This window comes from Elgaria multicarinata, chromosome 3 (assembly GCF_023053635.1).
Source record: "Elgaria multicarinata webbii isolate HBS135686 ecotype San Diego chromosome 3, rElgMul1.1.pri, whole genome shotgun sequence".
NCBI lineage: Eukaryota > Metazoa > Chordata > Lepidosauria > Squamata > Anguidae > Elgaria > Elgaria multicarinata.
Genome location: NC_086173.1, coordinates 7057038 through 7076040, shown reverse-complemented (window position 1 = coordinate 7076040; position 19003 = coordinate 7057038). Strand labels below are relative to the sequence as shown.

The following is a 19003-nucleotide window of genomic DNA, read 5'->3' as shown; positions in this document are numbered from 1 at the left end:
ATACAGCAGGGGTGGGCAACACGTGGCCTTCGGACGGCCCCTTGAATTGGGGTGGGGTGAGGAAGGCAGGTTTCTGTACCACTGCAGGGTATCCCAAGAGTTAAAATTAGCTTGCAAGCAAGCTAATTTGGACCCCGTGGGCGCTACAGTTGCCATTTTCATTTACGTACGTGGCCTGTTGGGGCAAAAAATAGCCCCCAGACCTTCCGCAGATGCCCATCCCTGTAATAACGTTTCCTGTTCTACAACTCCACTATATTTTCAAACTGGAGCAAGTACCAAACCTGGGTAGTACTAATGCAAATGCCCATTTCCTACTGCTGTTCAGACCAAGCTTGTTTAGATTATAATACAAATCTAATCTGGCTTCCCTTTTGTAAATCCTGTAACGGTTATGGATTTGTCACAAACTCATCAAAAGCTGTCAGCAATAGATGGTCTTCAGATCTCTGATCAAGTTTCATTAGGAGCAACCTCTTGCACAAACAGGCCAGTATGGTGTCCGTGCAGCACAGCCAAGCTCTGAACAGAGCTGGAAAAGTAGCTGGCCACAGCTACAAAGGTAGACCAAGCGTTTGGGCTAAAGCGAGGTGGGATAGAGGTAAAGGAATAAGGGGAAAGATGGAAGGGAAGGAGGCATCCTGAGGTGGTGGTGGTGAACCTCTACAAGGCAACGTTATGACTACAGGCTTTTGTAACTTAATTTCCCCCCAGGGCTTGCACCTCCTAACTGCGTCCCAAACTTCTCCTTACTCTTAAGCTAGTAGCCTTCCCTGTACGTAGCTACCATACACTAAACCCCCAGGTCTCTGTCTAGGATAGCTACGTGCAGCAGCTGAAGGCCCAGAAAGCTGAGCAGAAGCACATTGACGCTGCCGTCTCGAAGCTAGCAGAACTCCAGAAACAGCTCAGCTTGGCTGACGGAAAAGGGAAAAAGAGAAAATGAGTGGATGTGCGGCATCTCCTTTGAGAGAGACTCAGGGTCGTCTTACAGCAGTGGTTAACTGTGTACGTTGGGGGAGAGTTCACTTTCTCCTGTTTTCACACCACTGTACTATTCTGACTTTGCCCCTCTCCCTATTTTGTATTTATCATGAATTCAGAACCCTTTGAAACGTTGAATTACACGGTGTAAAATAAATATTTTATTTGCTTAAGTGCAGAGGTGTAAATACAAAAGCTGTTCTATACAGACCTACATACACAAAGCCCTTCCCCCCCCCCACATTCCCCCTCTTTTTTGGCAAGAGGGTGGTGGCTAATAGTTCAGCCAGTTTGTAAAGGCAGAGCCATCAGGTGTGAGCACTCAAAGGCAGTGTTTCTCTGGGCACGGGGGTCCCCCCATCACCTGAAACAGTCTGGCTGCATGTTCACCTTTCGTGGTTCAGTTCTGCAAAGCAACCTCGCGAAGGCCAGAGGAGAAATGCGCAGTGCCAGTCCAAAGCCAGCATGCTGTGTGAAGTCGGAGATGATCAGGTGGGGAACAAGTCTCTTTCGGTTTGGCCCAAAGCAAGGACTGACAGGAAGCGCCCCCGATCCATTAAGTCTTCAGGCTCACCATACGCTGGATGAGCGCCGCCCTTGTAGCTTCCACCTCAGCGCTCAGCCGCTCTATTTCCCGCTGGAGATGCTCATTGTGGGCCGTCAGCTCAGCCACCCTGCGCTCGTTCTGCTGCTCCCGCTCTCTGCCGCGCTGCCTCTTGCCTCCTCGGGGCTGCCCACTGCGCTTCCTCTTCCGGCTGGTAGACACCCCCTCCTCCTCGTCTGTACCAGTCTGGGCGGGGGAGCTGTGGCTCGAGTCCGACTCAGCAGGGCCTGTGGGCTCCTCATTTAGCAGTTCCAGGAGCTCATCCGTGAGGTCGGGGCCCAACTCGCAATTTCCAGCTACCTCCTCCCCACTGGGCTCCAAGGGATCCGAATCCTCCAGGTTCCACAGGAGTGCAGCATTGTCAATGTCATCAAACTCCTTCTGTAAGGGAACGGAGCAAGGGTGAGCGGCTGCAGACTGTCTCCCTTGACCTGCTAGAGCCACTGTGGATTCAAGTCCGTGCTCAACTCTCCAGCTCAGTGAGTGACCACTAATCACTGTCACAGCCTACCTGACTTCACATGTTTGTTAGGATATGATGTGGGGGGACCCTCTAACCCACTATTGGCTTCCTTGGAGGAAGGGTATAGGATACAAATGGAATTACGATATAATCTGTAGAGTAACGTAACTAGTGGGTGTGGGTGGGAGACAAGCTCTGGTGTCGTCCGATTTATGAAGAGATTTTATTGGTATCCAAGAAGCTCAACATTTCGGATTATTAAATCCTTCATCAGGAGCTGGAATAAGTTGGTAATCTGCCCAAGACTGCTGTTGTATACAGAGTTCAAACCGCTAGTATGGGCAAATCATTAACGACAAACTCAGCTCCAACGCAGAATGCTGGCAAGAAACCTTGAACTCTGTATACAACAGCAGCCTTGGGCAGTTTACCAACTTATTCCAGCTCCTGATGAAGGATTTAATAATCCGAAATGTTGAGCTTCTTGGATACCAATAAAAGCTTTTCATAAATCTGACGGCACCAGAGCTTGTCTCCCACCACCCACACCCACTATTTGGTGCTTTCCCCCCTCCCGTTCACACTTGAGTAATGGAACTAAGAATGCACAAGTTTCCTTGCTTTGCCTCTGTTGTGCATCGAGCAAACAGCTTCCAAGACTAACAGAAAACACAGTCCACAACTGAGTGCATAGAAAGAGGCAGGTACTCAAATACCTATTCCTCTGTCTCTATGCACACTCCCCATTTGTATAGCGCGCACATCAAAATGCAAAGGATAGTGGAAGGCACAGCATGAAAGATGAGGTTTGATTGCCCCACAGGTCCCGTGGGGCAGGCACATGAAGCCATGATGGTATTTCAAGTCCCCACTCTCTCACTGGAATCCCCACCTCATGACAGGAGTTGTGGCCAATCTGCCACAAACAGGTTAAGGATGTCATAATTCTGTACTGCTTTAAGTGTAATGCACAGGTTTCTAGCCTTTCTGATCACATACAGAGGCAATTTCTCAGGGTAGACATGTAGAAAGATGCTCGACTCCCAATATTTCTTTATATTATTGGGGGAACCACTGCATTTTCAAAAGGGAAGAATTGTACAGAAGGTTCTTTGGGTGAGTGGTGACCCACACCCCACCCCTTGATTTATCAAAAGAACCAGATTCCCAAATAATGGGAATTGTGTGTTAATTAACCCACAAACTGCCAACACCTAGCAGGAGTGAGCAAGCCTGCTACTCAAGCGTGCGCTTCAATTCCAGTTCCAATTAACAACCAACAGGAAGCAGCACATAAGACTCCACCCTTAACAAGTCAAGTCCTTACTATTAACTAAAAGAAATCATGCTGGAAAATCATTGATAGTTTTCAGGAAGATTGTGAATATTTAAAGTACACCATGTTGATTTTACACAGTTATACATTGCCTTTCAGAATCGTCCATGTTGTTAATTTTACATGCTGTACTTTATCAAATACCCATTTTATTCCCCTAATCAATAACTAAACTTACTGAAAATTTATAAATAATTCAAAACATAACAACAGTAACATATTTCCCTTACATTGGTTAAACTTTAAGGGGAGAAAAATGAAGGCTTTGAAAGTTTAACATACATATTACAGCACTCCAAAAGAGTTGTGCATATCATCGTATCGCCTGGGTAGTGGTGGGGAGACCACACTTGAGCAATTCGTAGAGATTTATTTATTTATTATTTATTTATTACATTTATATCCCACCTTTTTTTCCTCCAAGGAACTCAAGGAAGCATACATAATCCTCCTCCTCTCCATGTCATCCTCACAACAACAACCCTGTGAGGTAGGTTGGGCTGAGAGTCTGTGGCTGGCCCAAAGTCACCCAGTGGGTTTCCATGGCCGAGTGGGGACTAGAACCTGGATCTCCCGACTCCCAGTCCAACACCTTAGCCGCTACACCACACTGGTGCATCACCCCTTCTGCAAACAACGAAAAGGACTGGAAAGCTGCAGCAAGCAACAACAAATTGTGAATTCTCCATTTATGATTATATTATGGTTTAGGGGGATGCTACCTAGTGCCCTCTAGATGGTTTGGACTATGATTCCCAAAAACCTTGACCATGGACCATACGGGCTGGTGCTGATGGGAGTTGTGATCCAAAACATCTTGCGAGCACTAATTTGCCTATAGCCAACCCATGGAAGAATTACAAAATGGAATGGGGTGGGTGGGGAGACCCATCCCCCACAGGGTGTATTATCCAGGAGACCTGGAATTCCAAGGCAGCCAAGACTGTTCTCTGCAGCTGACACACCTGTTCCTGTCCTGCCACAGGGGGGTCCGTCCGATTAGTTACATCCAAAGAGAGCACCTCCTGCAGGTCCTCATACCAGGCCTCGAGTTCCCAGCTGGGCACCGGGTTGCCTATGGAGAAGGGCAGTGATTCTGCCATCATGGTTCAGGTAAAGCCAAGCTGTTTCTGGAAGAAAAAGGGTGTTATCAGAAAACTGGGTAACATCTGGGCCTACCGGGGCAGCAGAGACCTGCAAAACTGTTTATCTTCACACCTAAGAAAACTACGAAGAGCCATAAGTAAATTGGGCAGCCTTTCTTAAAATGATGGGGCCCCTGCAGATGCGTTGGACTACAATTCCCATCAGCCCCAGCCAGCATAGCCAATGGTTGGGGTTATGTGAGCTGCGGTCCAAAACATCTGGAGGACATCAGGGTAGAGAAGGCTGACCTGGGGCATGAAAAGTCCTCTCATGGAAGAGGATTCTCCTAACCGCTTTCCCAAACAGACATCAGAAAAGGGAAGAGACCACTCCCAACGTATTTGATTGGCACGTCCCACTTCCAATTGAACATAGCCACTTGGGTGACAACAGCAGGCAAATAGGTCTAGTGCTATAGAGATGCAAGAGTAGAGCATCTCCCCCTGCCCATCCTCACCATGTTCTGCCATCTAAAGAGCAATGGAAACAGGAAGCGAGAACTGTCTCATTCCATCGGGCAACATCCTATACTGAACCATTGTGTGGCTGAACCACTCTGCGAAGGGTCCAGGAATAAATCTGACTCCTCTTTGGAGAGGCCCACCACCTCACACAGAGAGTCACCACCGCACACTAAATGGACGCAACTGCTTGAAGCCACCTCCGTCTTGCCCCAAGAAAGAAAGCTCATAGCTGCTCCAAGATGCACCGATGACACCAACACTGGGCAGGAGAACAGGGGTGGATCAGTACTGGGTTGGCTACTTTTGATTCAGGCAATTCAGAGCATTACAAAGCTGAACCAAATCAGCAAAAACAGGGGTGCACAGAAGGTAGATCTCCAGATATTTTGGACTTCAGCACTTAGCATTCCTAACTACTGGCCATAAAAGCAGGAGCTTCTGGGAGTAGAAGTCCTCTGGGTATCTACCTTCTGCCCATTCCTGAGCTAAGGTATCACCAATCACCAACATAGAACCAATGTTGATTAAGCATCAAGTGATCTTGGATAGGAGGCAGTGTCAAGAAGCTAAGCCATTTTAAATCCCACCACACATCTCTCCAAAGCCATTTCAGAGCAAGAAATGAAGCTGCCCACACAAAAATACGCTCTTGGTCTGTGCCGTGCACCCATGCAGTTTGTAGCAAGCTCCAGCATACAGTTATGATAAGGCTAAAATTCCTAGCAATCCCCCTCATTCATGCGCTCCTGAAGAGTTCCACGATCTCATGTTATTATTTTTCTGAACCAAAGCTAGATCAGGATGGCATTTCCCCCATGAACTTGGCTACTGTGGGCTTGTCTTACATTTAAGGCCTTCCCTGTCGCACAGGGAGGCAAGCTGGGGTTTTCCAGGCTTTAGAAACACCTGGCAGATGTTAACTCAGAGCCCTTTGCACTGGAAAGCCTCTCTGCTAGAAATAAGAGGTGAGTCATGGTCACAAGACAGGCTGCAGAGAGCCAGCCAGGCATTCCTGCAGCCTCAGACACTTTCTCTGCGGCCTTGGGGCAAGCTGGGACATGGAAGCGTTGCCATTCGCTTGCATGACGCTCTGGCTTGGTGATTAGGCGTGGTTGCCACCACACAGGCACTCTCTAGAATGAGGCATGGCTAACTTGCTGAGCAGTGGAAGCCACACAGATTATGAAGCAGTATGGTCACCTCGTGTGGTGGATGGAGTCAGATGATGCACAACTGCTCATTTTTATCAAAGTTATGGGCTGGATCCAGACTTAATCATGCTTACAGCAGACCCACTGAAATCAACTGAAGTTAGTCAGGACTAACTAAGGCCCGTTGATTGCAATAGGCCTAGTTTAGGCTTGGCTAAGTCTGGATCCAACATTACGTCTACACCAGCCACTTTTTTCCTGCTTATGTTCTGAAACCTATCAAAAGGCAGAAAGCAGAGACTGTTTGTACCTCCTCTGTGATGGCAGGGGATCCCTCCTCAGAGAATCTACTTCTCATTGTCACTAGCTGTGCTTGCTCCTCATCTTCTGTCTCACTGCTTCCCCTGTACAATCCGCCCCACACACTCTGGTCCTCTGGGGAGAACTTACTTCAGTCAGCCAATACTAGGCTGACAACTGTTACCCAGAGGACCTATATTATTATTATTATTATTATTATTATTAACAACCTCTTGCTTGCAGAGAGTCAGGGAGCAAGTAGATCATGGCACCTACTGTGTCTCCTTCTCACCACCACCAATGTCTGGGTCACAACAAGAGGCAGGTGAACAAGCTGGTTGCCATGGTGAAGAGGAGGAACAAGGACAGGGGACTCTGGTCAGTGGGCCCCTCCTGGACTTCGGCCCCTTGGCAGGTGCCCGACCCTACCTACCCTTGACTCTGACCCTGATTGCAAGCATGTAGGGAGCCATAGAGAAACAGGCCCCAGGGCTGAGGTGTGCATGTAACAAATAAAGCAAAAGGGGAAGGGGGGAAACTCCAAAAGAAAATCCACGACAAGCTGCAATAATGCAGATAGGTCAAACTACTGTTTAGCAGGTATGAAGTTATGTGGCACCTACCTGCCCTAAGAAATTGAACGGTTGGGTAGGATCAAGTGGAATTTTGATATGAGTTCAGAAGTCACATCAAAAGCACAAAGGACTGTAATAAATACGGATTTCATTTTAAAAACTTTTTTGCAAAGACGCAAAAAAAAAAAGAACTGAAAAGGAGTTCATTGCATAAACCTTGTGGCTGTGAACTGCACAAGCTCTGACGCGCTCAGGTTAATTGATCTCCTGATCTGGTGCTATTGGAAGACACACAATGCCAGTGGAAGAGGCCTGGAGAATTTTGCTAACCCCCTTCTGGCAAGTGTGAGGCACCAGGGTAGCCCTACCCTTCCTTCCTTCCGCACTGCAACAACTACTTTTACAGCACTCTCATGGTTGAAGAGACAATTGAAGCCACCATGGCTCTCTTACCAGAACGCATTATGCATGCAGTCACCTCTGAAGTTGATCCAGGAACTTCAGCTAGAGCACAGCAACGAGGCTGCTTTCTAGGACTGGCCGTTTCGAACGTATTACTCCAGTGCAGCATCAACAGACCTGGTTGCCGGTGTTTCCAGCCCCGATTCAAAGGGCTGGTGATGAACTAAAGCCCTAAACTACTTAGACAGTCTATCTGGAAGAAGTACCTTCTTCCATGTTCCTGCTTGACTCTTGAGATGACCTTCAGAATCTGTTTCCCTGGTGTTGCCATCCGCAATGGTGCAGCGGAACAGCTACCAGGGAAAGAACCTTCTCTGAGTCCCCTCCCCACTGTTTGTGGATTGCCCTCCTCAGGGGATCCTCTGGGCCCCCTCATTATATACTACTACTACTACTACTATTATTATTATTATTATTATTATTATTATTATTATTATTACTAGACCCCAGGCTAAGTCCTTCCTCTTCTGACGTTGAATCTTTAATGTGTTGTTTTTAATTATCAGTTTTACTGATAATAAAAGAGTCAGTTTTACTGCTGACTCTTCAATTTTTAAAATGGTTTTAACAATATTTTCAATGGCTGTATTATTGCTTTGATGTTTATTTTATTATTGCTTTACGTTTTTATGATTCTAGGGACCTTCTCAGTTGGGCAGTATATAAATCTAATAAAGGCACAATCCTATGCATATTTAGATGGGAGCGAGTCCTACAACTCCCAGCATTCCCCAGCCAGCCATGGTGGCTGGGGAATGCTGGGAGTTGTAGGACTTCCTTCTGTCTAAACATGCACCCTAAGTAAATAAATAAAGCCCCTGTTAATTACAAACTAGAGCCGCAAACCACCTTTCTAACTCAAGGGTGGGAAGAACTGTTCTACTGTTGCTCCCTACTCCATCTGTTATATTAGCAGTAACAGCTGTTCAGAATTCCAAGTAAACACTCCAGGCAGATCTGACCAAACCATAATTGATTCAACGTCACAGCCTGCATAAGCAATGCAAGATTATGTGTTCGCTTTTATTAAAACAATGATGACCTTAGTTTTCAAACTGTTTTCCAAGGAACGACAGGGTGTCTCAACGAGAACCTCTTTCAGGGATGTGTTAGTCCGGAGCTTGCCCGCTAGTACCAAACTAGTCCTCCTGCAATGGAGGACTACAGAAGTGCACTTGATATTTTCCAGGCCATGCGCTCAGTTCAAGACTGGGAACAACCCGGGTAGGTTGAAGATATGCACGAGATCATGCCCCCCACCCAAATCATCTACAACAGCCTCCCCCAGCCCAGTGCCTTCCAGATGTGCTAGACTACGACTCCCATCCCTTCAGATGATGGTGGTTGTAGTCCAACACATCTGGAGGGCATCAGGTTAGGGAAGTTTGCTCTACAATGTGTTGAGAATACCACAGCAGACAAGTTAGCGCACAAGCCCCCTACTTGCACAATCTTTAGACACGTTACATAGTTTAAACGGGCTGCAAAGTTTTTAATTCTGAAAACGTTATCATCTCAACAGTGGCTCCCTAAGTTCTATTTTTAAAACCTTTCATACTGACATACTTTATGTTGCTCCCTCTTAATTTGTTTTTAGTATTACTTTTATTGCTTCTGCTGTAAGCTGTCATTGGAAATATTTTCATTTTGAAAGGCAGAGTATAAACGAATAAGATAAATAAAATAAAATGAACTTTTAAGTCAGCCTTTCCCATTAAACATGGTTTTACTTATGGTTGACTCAGGATGGTCAAAGTTGCATTCGAATGAGCAAAGGTCAGGCAAGGCTAAATGTTCCTGCAGTGGTTATACAGGAACAAGCAACTTTGCCTGTATTCTTCACGCATCCCACATTATTTCTCTTTCCCCCACTCCAATCATATTCAGCACAGATAGCCAAGGATTTCCCGTTGCATTACTCTGCTTGGCTGAACAGCAACAGCCGTTTGTATAAACCCAGCAGCAAGCAGACATAGCATCTGCCACAGAGATGGGTGGGCTGTGCAGCTGAATGCTTTGCATGCTTAACCAGGAGTAATTCCCACCAACTTTAATGGTATTGATTTTTCCTGTATCCACTCTGTGTGGTTTTTATCTTGCATGCCTCCGTGAGAGGGTTCCACCCTTAAAGGTGATCTAAAAATATCAGAAAATAAAATAAATTGGTACAACCATGTATTTTGCCTCTGACATGACCCAAATCTCACTCTCACAAAACCCAAGCCTCCTTTTCTTGACCTCTTACCTGTTTTCAAGTGTGATGGTGTATTAGGATACGATTTTTCATTCGAAGCTGCAGGAATAAGAGGAGACAGTTATTACTGGCACATTGATGACACTGCATAATGTTCCGTTTTGGTTCACTACACTCAGCCCAGAGGTAGCCGAGGGATATCTGCTGTAGCAACACTTGGCATTTTAAGCCATGAAGCAGAATGGAAAAAAAGCTGTGGTTGTTCTAAGTTTTCATCAGCTCTTAATAATGACTTTTCCTTTTAGCTTTCTCCACTCGCATACGCAAATAACATTTGGGAGCACTGCTTCTATCATGTGCGTGGAAAAGAATAATCCCCTCTTCCAAACCCACAGGCAAAATAAATCCCCAAAGCAAAATGTCTTCTGCTATTTCCTTTCCATTAAGTAGCATAATGAATGATCTCTGTGGAGACCAGGTGCTCTGGAATAACAGAAACTGGCAAAGATTGCTCAAGCATAACGTCACTCTGGACTGCAGTTGATGCTCTAAAGTACTACCCCAGCCCCTTTTCAAAACCACCCCCCAAAAGTCAAGACAAATTATTTTTAATTACTGTACATTTTATCACTTCCTTTGTGATAAGTTATTTCCATTTTACAGATGGGAGAACTGAGATGGTGGAAAAGTATTATTGTATTTGCATTCCACCCTTCCTCCAAGAAGCTTATGTGCAGCAAACAGTTATTCTCATTTTAACCTCACAAGAACCTTGCAAGGTAGGTTTTGCTGAGGTCGTGACTGGCCACGCTGTGAGATTCATGGTCGAGTGGAGGTTTGCACCCAAGTCGGACACCCTAGCACACTGCTCAAGAGCTTCTCTGACCCAAGATTTGAACTTTGGGCCTTATGTAGAAACTGAAATTTGACAAAATGCAAAGGACCTGGAGCTAAGCTGCTCAAGGGAACATTGTAAAAAAGCTTGCTAGTGGCCTCTCTTTCTTGAGACTGTGCTTCCTCCCCATCACACCACTCTTCTGCATGGGTTTTCCAGACAGATCTCTGGACACCCTGCAGTGCCCCAAGTTGAAGAGCAAAGCAGCAACACTGTGCTGAACCCCACAGGAATGCAGCATGCGCAGGGGACACACCATACGTTTTCATCAGCCCCGAGTGATGCAACAAACTAGCAGAGTTGGGGATCCAGGAACTGTTATGCAGCCAGGCAGGCGGGCAGGCAGAGGGGGGGGAGGAAGGCCTCCCCAAGGAGCCAGGTGAACAGGCATTCCAAGTCATCTGAGTGCCTCAGCAGGAGGCTTTGCAGTTGTCACATAAACGAGCAATTGAGGAGCCTTTTCTTGCCTCCTTCAAGGCAGCCCTAGTTCTGAATCAGGCTGGCAAACGCTTTGTTTCTAAGGGAACAAAATAGCTTGCTGCAAGAAGAGTTGCATTCTTCATGTCACTTACCAGCAAGCCAAGCAGTATACAGCTGTGGGAAAGGATGTAGCCTCAGAGTTGGCAGAGGGCCCACAGTTCCAAGCTATTTTAGCACACAACACAAGGCCAAGAAGCTCAGCCCTCTCCATGTTGGAAGCCAAGCTAACCAGGAAAATCTGAGGGCCCTTGTCCACCACAGAATACAGCCATTCTCCTTAAGTCGCCCTCCCGCCCGGGCCCTATTCATTCCAGCACATTACTCTGAAATTTAGTCTTGCTAGCAGAAATTGGGATGGGAGAGAGTAGAACAGTTATTATTTATGCATTTCATTTATTCAGTTTATGAGATGCCCTCTAGCCAGAGCTTTTCTGTAGATCCTCCGCACATACTTATTTTAAGGGATGTTCCCACGTTCACTCGATTCAATGCTATAAATGCAAACCTCTCTCTCGTGCTTTATTTTTTTGTTTAGTAAGGAGTTTGTTTGTTTTTAAAAATGTCCCCTTTATGTAACAGGGATGGACAAAACCACCCTGCAACCTACAGCCTCTCCTTTGGCAACGGGGAAGGTGTTAGGCAAGCCAGCCCATCCATTGAGCTTTGCTCTGTTGGGCTTGGAAAGCCGTCTCAACAGTAATGCAGACAAGTCCACAGCACAATCCTGGTATTTGTCTATGCTGAACAAGCCCAACCACCGGTAGTTCAAAGGGACTTACTCTCAGATTAAGTGTGCACACAGGATGGCAGACTTATTTACTTACTTGGAGGACAGGCCCCTCTTGAAACCAGAGGGATTAGTTTCTGACGGAACAGGCATTAGGGTTGGGTTACAAATCCAGAAAGACCCCCTCCCCCTTTTGCCTGCTTTAACCCTTAACCCCAAACATCAATGCCACTTTATTTCTGAGTAAAGGCCAGAGGAGCAGGAAGAAGGAAGGCCATCAGCGAAGTCCTTTCCCCGAACTCAATAAACAGCGGGGCGCTTTTTAAAAACAACAAGCAACCCTGAAACTTTCCATAACACTCCATGTTTATGACGAAGTGGGCTCTCTATTATTATTATTATTATTTATTTATTTATATAGCACCATCAATGTACATGGTGCTGTACATGTCCATGGAAGTTTATGCCAGAATAAATCTGCCTTTCATTTAAAATTTGTCTTAACTGACTCTGTTGTTGTTTGCTTTAAGGTGCCACAAGACTCTGCGTTGTTTTCCTTCTTGGGAGGCTGTTTATTTTATCCAGCACACACCCCAGAGGACCCAGGTGTCCGAGCCCCCCGCTTTTATTAAAGGTAAGGGACCGAACCCTTTCACACACCCCTCCCGGGCTTTGATTAAAGGCAGAGGACCCAGGCGTCCGAGCTGGTTGCTAAGCAACCCTCTGTCCACTCCCCCCCCCCCCGCGGTCCCCAGCTTCGCACCTTCCTGCGCGGCCCCTTCTCGCCCGCGATCTTTTCCCCCAATTGCTGGCTTCGGCTCATTCTCCTCTCGCTGCTCATCCTCGCCTTCACTGGGCTGCTGCCGGCTTCCAACTGCCAACTCCCTCCTCCGGCTCGCTCGCCTAGGATAGCCCTTTAAGCGCGCCCCCGCATGACGCAACCCTTGCGCCATCTCTGGCCAATGGGCGCCGCCGCGCCCTGCCATTGGAGGAGAGGAGAGCGCCGCCGCTAGCCAATGGCCGTCGTCGTCCTTTCGCTAAGCCCCGCCTTTCCAAGCGCGGGTGACGCATTTCCGCTGTGATGCTGGATACTGCCGCGTCGCACCCGGAAGTGACTCCTCCCGAAACTACCCCCTCCCTTCAGGGTCACGAGTCTGTGGGTGAGTCATACGGGGAAGATGATGCAATGCCCTGGCAACCGCTGAGGACGATGGTGGCGGCCAAGGCCCGAGCGCTGACCTTGGCCCTTCTAGGTCCTCCTTCCAGGACCAGACTTGTTTCCTTTTCCCTCCCTCCACCTGTCCCAACGAGCCCGTGGCCAGAGTGTCCCCTCAGCAGGGACTAGGCCGAACTCCGTCAGGAGGCCCTCGGAGAGCTTTTATGACGTCATGCCGCGCCCACCGTGTCGGTTAAAGGGCCAGGCCTCCCTGGGGAAAGTGCTTGTGCGCAGTGCTTGTGCGCAGGACGCTATTACCTGTATAAGGGAGGGCCTTATAAGATAGAGCCCAGTAAATAATACGGTGCCCGCATGAATTTTAAGTGAGTAAACCTGCATGCACTTGCATGTGAATAAAATGGTCCTCCAGAACTGAGCAGGGGGACATTCTTCGCTTTCATGATTCCCAGATGAAGCAGCAAAGACAACAGTGGTGGTTCATGAGAGAGGGAATAGGATGTAAAAATCCACAGTTGGGCAATACCAACTTGAATGCTTACACCCTTTTTTTGGTGGTCCTAATAAAGGTATTTCCCGACTGGATTTTGGATTTACATAATGTCCCTCATGGGTCACAATAGGCTAGGGTGACCATATGAAAAGGAGGACAGGGCTCCTGTATCTTTAACAGTTGCATAGAAAAGGGAATTTCAGCAGGGGTCATTTGTATATATGGAGAACCTGGTGAAATTCCCTCTTCATCACAACAGTTAAAGCTGCAGGAGCTATAATAGAGTGACCATATTTAAAAGAGGGCAGGGCACCTGCAGCTTTAACTGTGGTGATGAAGATGGAATTTCACCAGGTTCCCCATATATACAAATGACACATGCTGAAATGTCTTTTTCAGTACAACTGTTAAAGATACAGGAGCCCTGTCCTCCTTTTCATATGGTCACCCTACAATAGGCACCATTCCCTCTTAGGTGAGAAAATGATGGTTCTTTTGAAGGACAGATTGAATTGGGCCTGCTATATGGATAGTGTAGATCTGCACATTTTTGAGTTTCACGTGATTCTTGTGTGATTTATGACCATGGTTTCCAAACCTTCAGTGAACCTTTTGTACATCTGCTTGCCTGACAAGGAAAAGCCCTGTCTCCAGGGTTTAACTTTTGTGCATTCTGGAAGATTCTAGGGAACATTTTAGGGTGCACAATTTGGTCTGTGCAAAGTGCTAGCTCTATGCAAACGCCAAACCTTCTGCAACATTGATTGCAAGAAATAATCAGTAGTGGGTGTGCAAGCTGTCTTTGAGAAAACCTTGAAGACCCTGCCTAAGCTGCTAAGGAATCCCAGTGTGCCCTGAAACACTTTGTAGACACTATGTAATTTAAATATTGCACAGATTTGGCCTGGGAATCTAGCAGTCAAATCTAGATTCAAATAATGATTTATTCTGTGACCTCAGCCACGCTGCTGTCTCTCAGCCACAGTTACAGATTTATAAAGTAGAAATACTTAATGACATGCATCAAGGACGTTGGGAGATTGAAAAATCCTTATGCATGTTAAATGGTAAACAAAAACAATGATAATAATAAGAACTATGTTTTTACTATAGATGGTAAGTGTTTTGGCATCTGGGATGAGGCTGCATCCCCACCCTAGTTATCAGCCCCGATGTTCTCCTATCTAGGACTCCACCAAGTGTCTTTTTTGTGTGAAGTGCCATTCACCAATATGCTTTTTTCCATGGTTAGGATCACTGGCCTACTCAGATGCAAGCTTGCTGTAGTGTTCCCTTCCACAGAGTTCTCTTAAATGAGTTATTTTAAAACTCATGTTCAGAACTGCTTTTGGTCACCTCATGGGAGCCCATTGTGCAGATATTTACAGCTCTGAAGTGAGACATTATCCTGCTTAGAATCACACTTGGAATTTGTGGCAGAACACAGATTTGGGCCCAAGTGTGACTCATGGAAGATGAGTCACTGAGCCTCAAAGAAGTGATTTCCTGCTATATTGCTGGCTAAGATGTCGCCAGCATCTTCTGTCCAGTCCCCCATAACTACAATCTTCATCCAATTAGCATGCTTGCTCTTATGTTGGTGCCCACACCCATTCCTGCCAATTTCATTCCCTGTGACCACCTAACTCCAGTGTTGGCTGCTGCCTGTTTTGAGATCTTTCCCTGGTGTCCTGTTGCATCTTTCATAATCAGAATAAGTAGATTTCATAGTTATGCCTTTCTGTTTAATGCCCAGTTCTGGTCCTGCCCCACCAGTTAAATGTGTACCAGCCTTCCAGCAACTCTACCTGTGCTACCCAGGCTCCTGAACTGTTAATCAGTTCCTTACATTTCTAAAAAGCTAATCATAAACATGTTTTCTTAAAACATAAATACTATCACACACAACTCAATGGTCCCACTGAACACACTGCCAAAAGTCATTATTTATTATTTATTTTGGATATTTATAAACCACCCAAATTATATCAGGGCAGTGAATAAATATATAATACAATAAATTGCATTCATAAAACAGGAGGCAGTAACAAAACATAAAATGGACTGAGGATGCAATATTTAGACAGAAATAAGTCCTACAACTTCCAGCACCCCTCAGGCAGCTATGCTATCTGGGGGCTGCTGGTAGTTGTCTAAACATAAATAAGATTGCACCCACATTTGGCTAAAACGTCTGAGCAAACAAAAATAAGTGTTGACTTGGCGCTGAAATGATGGCAAGATAGACTCCAGTGCAGGACACGGAATAATGGGCTCAAGTTAAAGGAAGCCAGATTCCAGCTGGACATCAGGAAAAACTTCCTGACTGTTAGAGCAGTACGACAATGGAATCAGTTACCTAGGGAGGTTGTGGGCTCTCCCACACTAGAGGCCTTCAAGAGGCAGCTGGACAGCCATCTGTCAGGGATGCTTTAGGGTGGATTCCTGCATTGAGCAGGGGGTTGGACTCGATGGCCTTGTAGGCCCTTCCAACTCTGCTATTCTATGATTCATATATCCATGAAAAGGGTATCCTACAAATGGAGTGCTATTAACAGAGAAGGCTATCTTTAGTTGTCATAACAGAGGGCACCTTGTGAAGAGCCTCCCCTGCAGGTGTAGGGAGAGGCGTGCCTTTGGATATTTAGCTTCCAAGCCAAATGATGATGATGATTGGTTTAGAGCGTTCTTAAAAAGGAACTGGAACTATTCATGGTGAGCTATCAGCTGTTATTAGCCACAACAGCTAAATAGAAACAGCCACATTCAGAGACAGTAGGTATCGCAGCCTTCCTCAACCAAGTGCCCTCCAGATGTGTTGGATTTATTCCCAGCCAGCATACTGGCTGAGATTTCAGTCCAACACATCTGGAGGGCACCAGGTTGGGGAAGATTAGCATATCTGAATACCAGATGCAGGAGACAAACAACAGGGGAGGGCTACGCAGCCTATTTCTAAGCTTCCCAGAAACATCTGGCTTCCTGTTGTTCGAAACAGGATGCTAGATTGGATGGACCTTTGGTTTGATCAAGCAATCCAGTTCTTACATTACTTAACAAGAAGTGCTTTGCTGGGCCACCAAACCAAAGGTCCATGCAAGTTCAGCAGTTCTGTTTGAGACACTGGTCGGCCAGATGCCTCCAGGAAACCGACAAAGCTGGAACAGAGGCAACAATTTCTCCTCTTATCCCGTTGTTCAAGCAAGTGCACTTTAATATTGGAGTCTTAGGTGGAGCAAGTCCCATTGAACGCAATGATGCATACATCTGAGCAAACATGCATAGGACTGCACAGTTAGTATTTCTATTCTTCCTTGGAAGTTTCTGCCTCTCCTTCCATTGGATCAGGGGCAGCCTTGGGTTCTCCTGTCTGTCTTAGGAAACCCCTAGAGCAGCTGCCTGTTGACGACATGATTGTATGTGTAATTTGTAAAACCATCAGGGCATTTCTATGGTCTTTACAGCAAGTAGCACTTTGTGGTCTCTGCTTTCATAGTGTGTGGGGGGGGGAGGAGTGTGTGGGTGTGTGCCCGTGGAACTGTAGTAGTGCCGCCCTTCTCCGATACAATGCTAGGAAAACGCGATCCTTTGTGGTTTATGCCTCTAAGAAGCCGGACACATACATACGCACACCCTCCTTAGTTTGCAGCCGCCAGCCAGTCCCTCCGTGCCTTGGGGGATCGGACAGGGCAATTTGTTTTCTCGCATCGTCAGAGCAAGAGGGCAGGGCAAGGCAGGCCGCAGAGAACAAGCTGTAGGGATTCCTGCCGCGCCGCTCCAACTTCCGCACCGGGACTTTGGAACAACCCAAAGGGCCCAGGCCGTGTTTTATCCCGAGCCCCGTGCGCAAAGCGCAGCCGCTGCGCCCTGAGCGCACAGCGGAGGAGGACGGGAACGGAATTCCCAGGGCTGTTCCCCCCCCCCCCCAACCTCCACCCTCACCCCGGCCCCCAGTGCGCATGCCAGGGAGGAAGCTCCCTTGCTCTACCCCCTCCTCTTCCTGGCACTGAGTCCAGGGGGGGAGGGAGTGAGTGAGACAGGCACTGGGGGGGTGGGGGTGGAGAGCACCAGCGATCCCCTGCACCCTGACCCCCTACCCACGCTCGCACTCGCCCGCCCAGCACCCACCGCAGGTGGGGCACCAGCCGGAGCCCCGGCAGGGGCGGGAAGACAAGTTGGAGCCTGCAGCTGCTGCTGGGGAGGGGGCACCATGAACCAAGGTAAGTGCCAGAGGGGGCCCTGGGCACTCTCTCAAGCCGGACTGGGTGGTGCATTTGGCACAGGCGAAGCAGCTGCGAGCGCCAAGAGCCGAGCCGATCTCCCCCTTCGGCTTCTCTTGACAGTTCAAACTTCTGCTGGAGTTATGGAAGCTTTCAGTTCCAGAGAGGGAGGGGGGGGAGAGAAGGGAGATTTTTTTGGCCACCTCTTAGGCAGCTTTTCTGTACTGGAGGGGGAATCGTGGTCGGGGGCGGGTTTCACCAGGCCCCCTTCCTCCCGAATCCGGGTTCACGAACGGCGAAAGGGAAAAGGTGCTGGAGTGTTTGACTGCCTTGTGTGTCCTCCCTTGACTGGAGACTCCAGACTTCACTGCTGCAGTTTCAGCTGCTGTTATGGTGGGAAAGAGTTGGGCCAACGCTGCAAGGGCTAAGGCGGTGCAGAGCCCAAGTGGAAGAGAGGGGGCTGGCATCAGAAGCACTCCTCTGTACTATGGATCCCTCCCTTTTCAGCTCTGAAACAGCAGCTGGCCAGTGTTTTGGGGCAGGAGGGTGACATGTCATAAACTATAACGCTCCCCCACAGCTCCCTGTTCACACATCAACACGAACCTTGTCTCTGTATTTCCCATTCTTACGTTGAAGAGTTTTGGACCTTGTTGTGTGGGGAGAATGAGGAGGACTGACATCCAATCCAAACCCTCCGCTGTCTTCTGTGCAGAGATAAAATGGGATTCAGAGGTATTAAGGCCACAAAAAGGAGGACTGTTTATTAGGCGCTTTTACTACAACTGAAATAAGCTTGTAATAAAAGGCGAAGCTTTTACTACAGGCTGGAATAAGAGGTGAAGAGAGTCTCTCATGGTCGCTAAGGCAGGTCTGAGGCAGAGCGCATACCTCTCGGCTCCCAGGGTCCACTGCTCCAGGTCACACAACGGCCTTGGCTAGTCCCCAGCTCAGTGTGGCCTATTGCCCACGTTGATGGGGTTGAGAGGAGAATTATGTAGTATTTTTACCCTGTTTTATTACTTGAGAATTAGCTTATCCGGTGGGGGGGGGGGGGACCGCTGGGCAAGCAGGGCAGGTGGAACATCTGAATCAATGGAACACTTGAATGACAGGTGGTTCTAGTTGAAGGTGACTAGCTTGGATCCAGACAGTAATTAATACAATATATTCTGTATAAAATATATATAATCAAAATTTATTACTTAGCCATATCTGGCTTGTGCTGTGGCATTTCTTGGAGTAAACTGGGGACTGGGCTTACCAGAGCACAGGCTTGATATGTACAATAGCGCCAGAAAGGAGCTAGGTTTGGTTTTTCCCTGTTGCCGATTT

The 19003-nt window shown here is 47.4% G+C and overlaps 3 protein-coding genes across 6 annotated transcripts in view; 2 read left to right on the top strand and 1 right to left on the bottom strand.

Annotated features, from left to right (window-relative positions):
* Positions 1–1160, top strand: part of MARS1 (methionyl-tRNA synthetase 1) — a 29344-nt gene extending 28184 nt beyond the window's left edge. For both annotated transcript variants that reach the window (XM_063119235.1, XM_063119236.1), the window contains one exon: positions 818–1160. In XM_063119235.1, the coding sequence (XP_062975305.1) occupies positions 818–946 (129 nt within the window). In that variant the 3' untranslated portion in view covers positions 947–1160. The remainder of the gene's footprint in view (positions 1–817) is intronic.
* DDIT3 (DNA damage inducible transcript 3) lies at positions 1123–12667 on the bottom strand. 2 transcript variants are annotated; one of them, XM_063119245.1, is made up of 4 exons: positions 12545–12667; positions 9731–9778; positions 4353–4517; positions 1123–1969 (listed from the first exon to the last, which is right to left on the bottom strand). In XM_063119245.1, exons 3-4 carry the CDS (start codon positions 4491–4493, stop codon positions 1541–1543), a joined length of 570 nt encoding a protein of 189 aa, XP_062975315.1. In that variant the 5' UTR covers positions 4494–4517; positions 9731–9778; positions 12545–12667; the 3' UTR covers positions 1123–1540. The 2 variants fall into 2 exon arrangements, with proteins under 2 accessions (XP_062975315.1, XP_062975316.1); XM_063119246.1 differs by having other exon boundaries at positions 1123–1966.
* Positions 12668–17556: 4889 nt separating this feature from the next.
* Positions 17557–19003, top strand: part of MBD6 (methyl-CpG binding domain protein 6) — a 30184-nt gene continuing 28737 nt past the window's right edge. The window contains exon 1 of one of the 2 annotated variants that reach the window (XM_063119210.1): positions 17557–17668. The gene's annotated coding sequence lies outside the window, so the exon portion shown is untranslated. Of the gene's footprint in view, positions 17669–18383; positions 18404–19003 lie in introns of those variants that run through there. The other variant, XM_063119211.1, reaches the window with a different exon arrangement.

Coding starts and splice junctions, on each gene's coding strand:
- DDIT3 (XM_063119245.1), bottom strand. CDS start 4,493: ATGATGGCAGAATCACTGCCCTTCTCCATAGGCAACCCGGTGCCCAGC. Junction 1,970..4,352: donor CTGTGGCAGGACAGGAACAG/GTGTGTCAGCTG, acceptor GTTCCCTTACAG/AAGGAGTTTGATGACATTGA.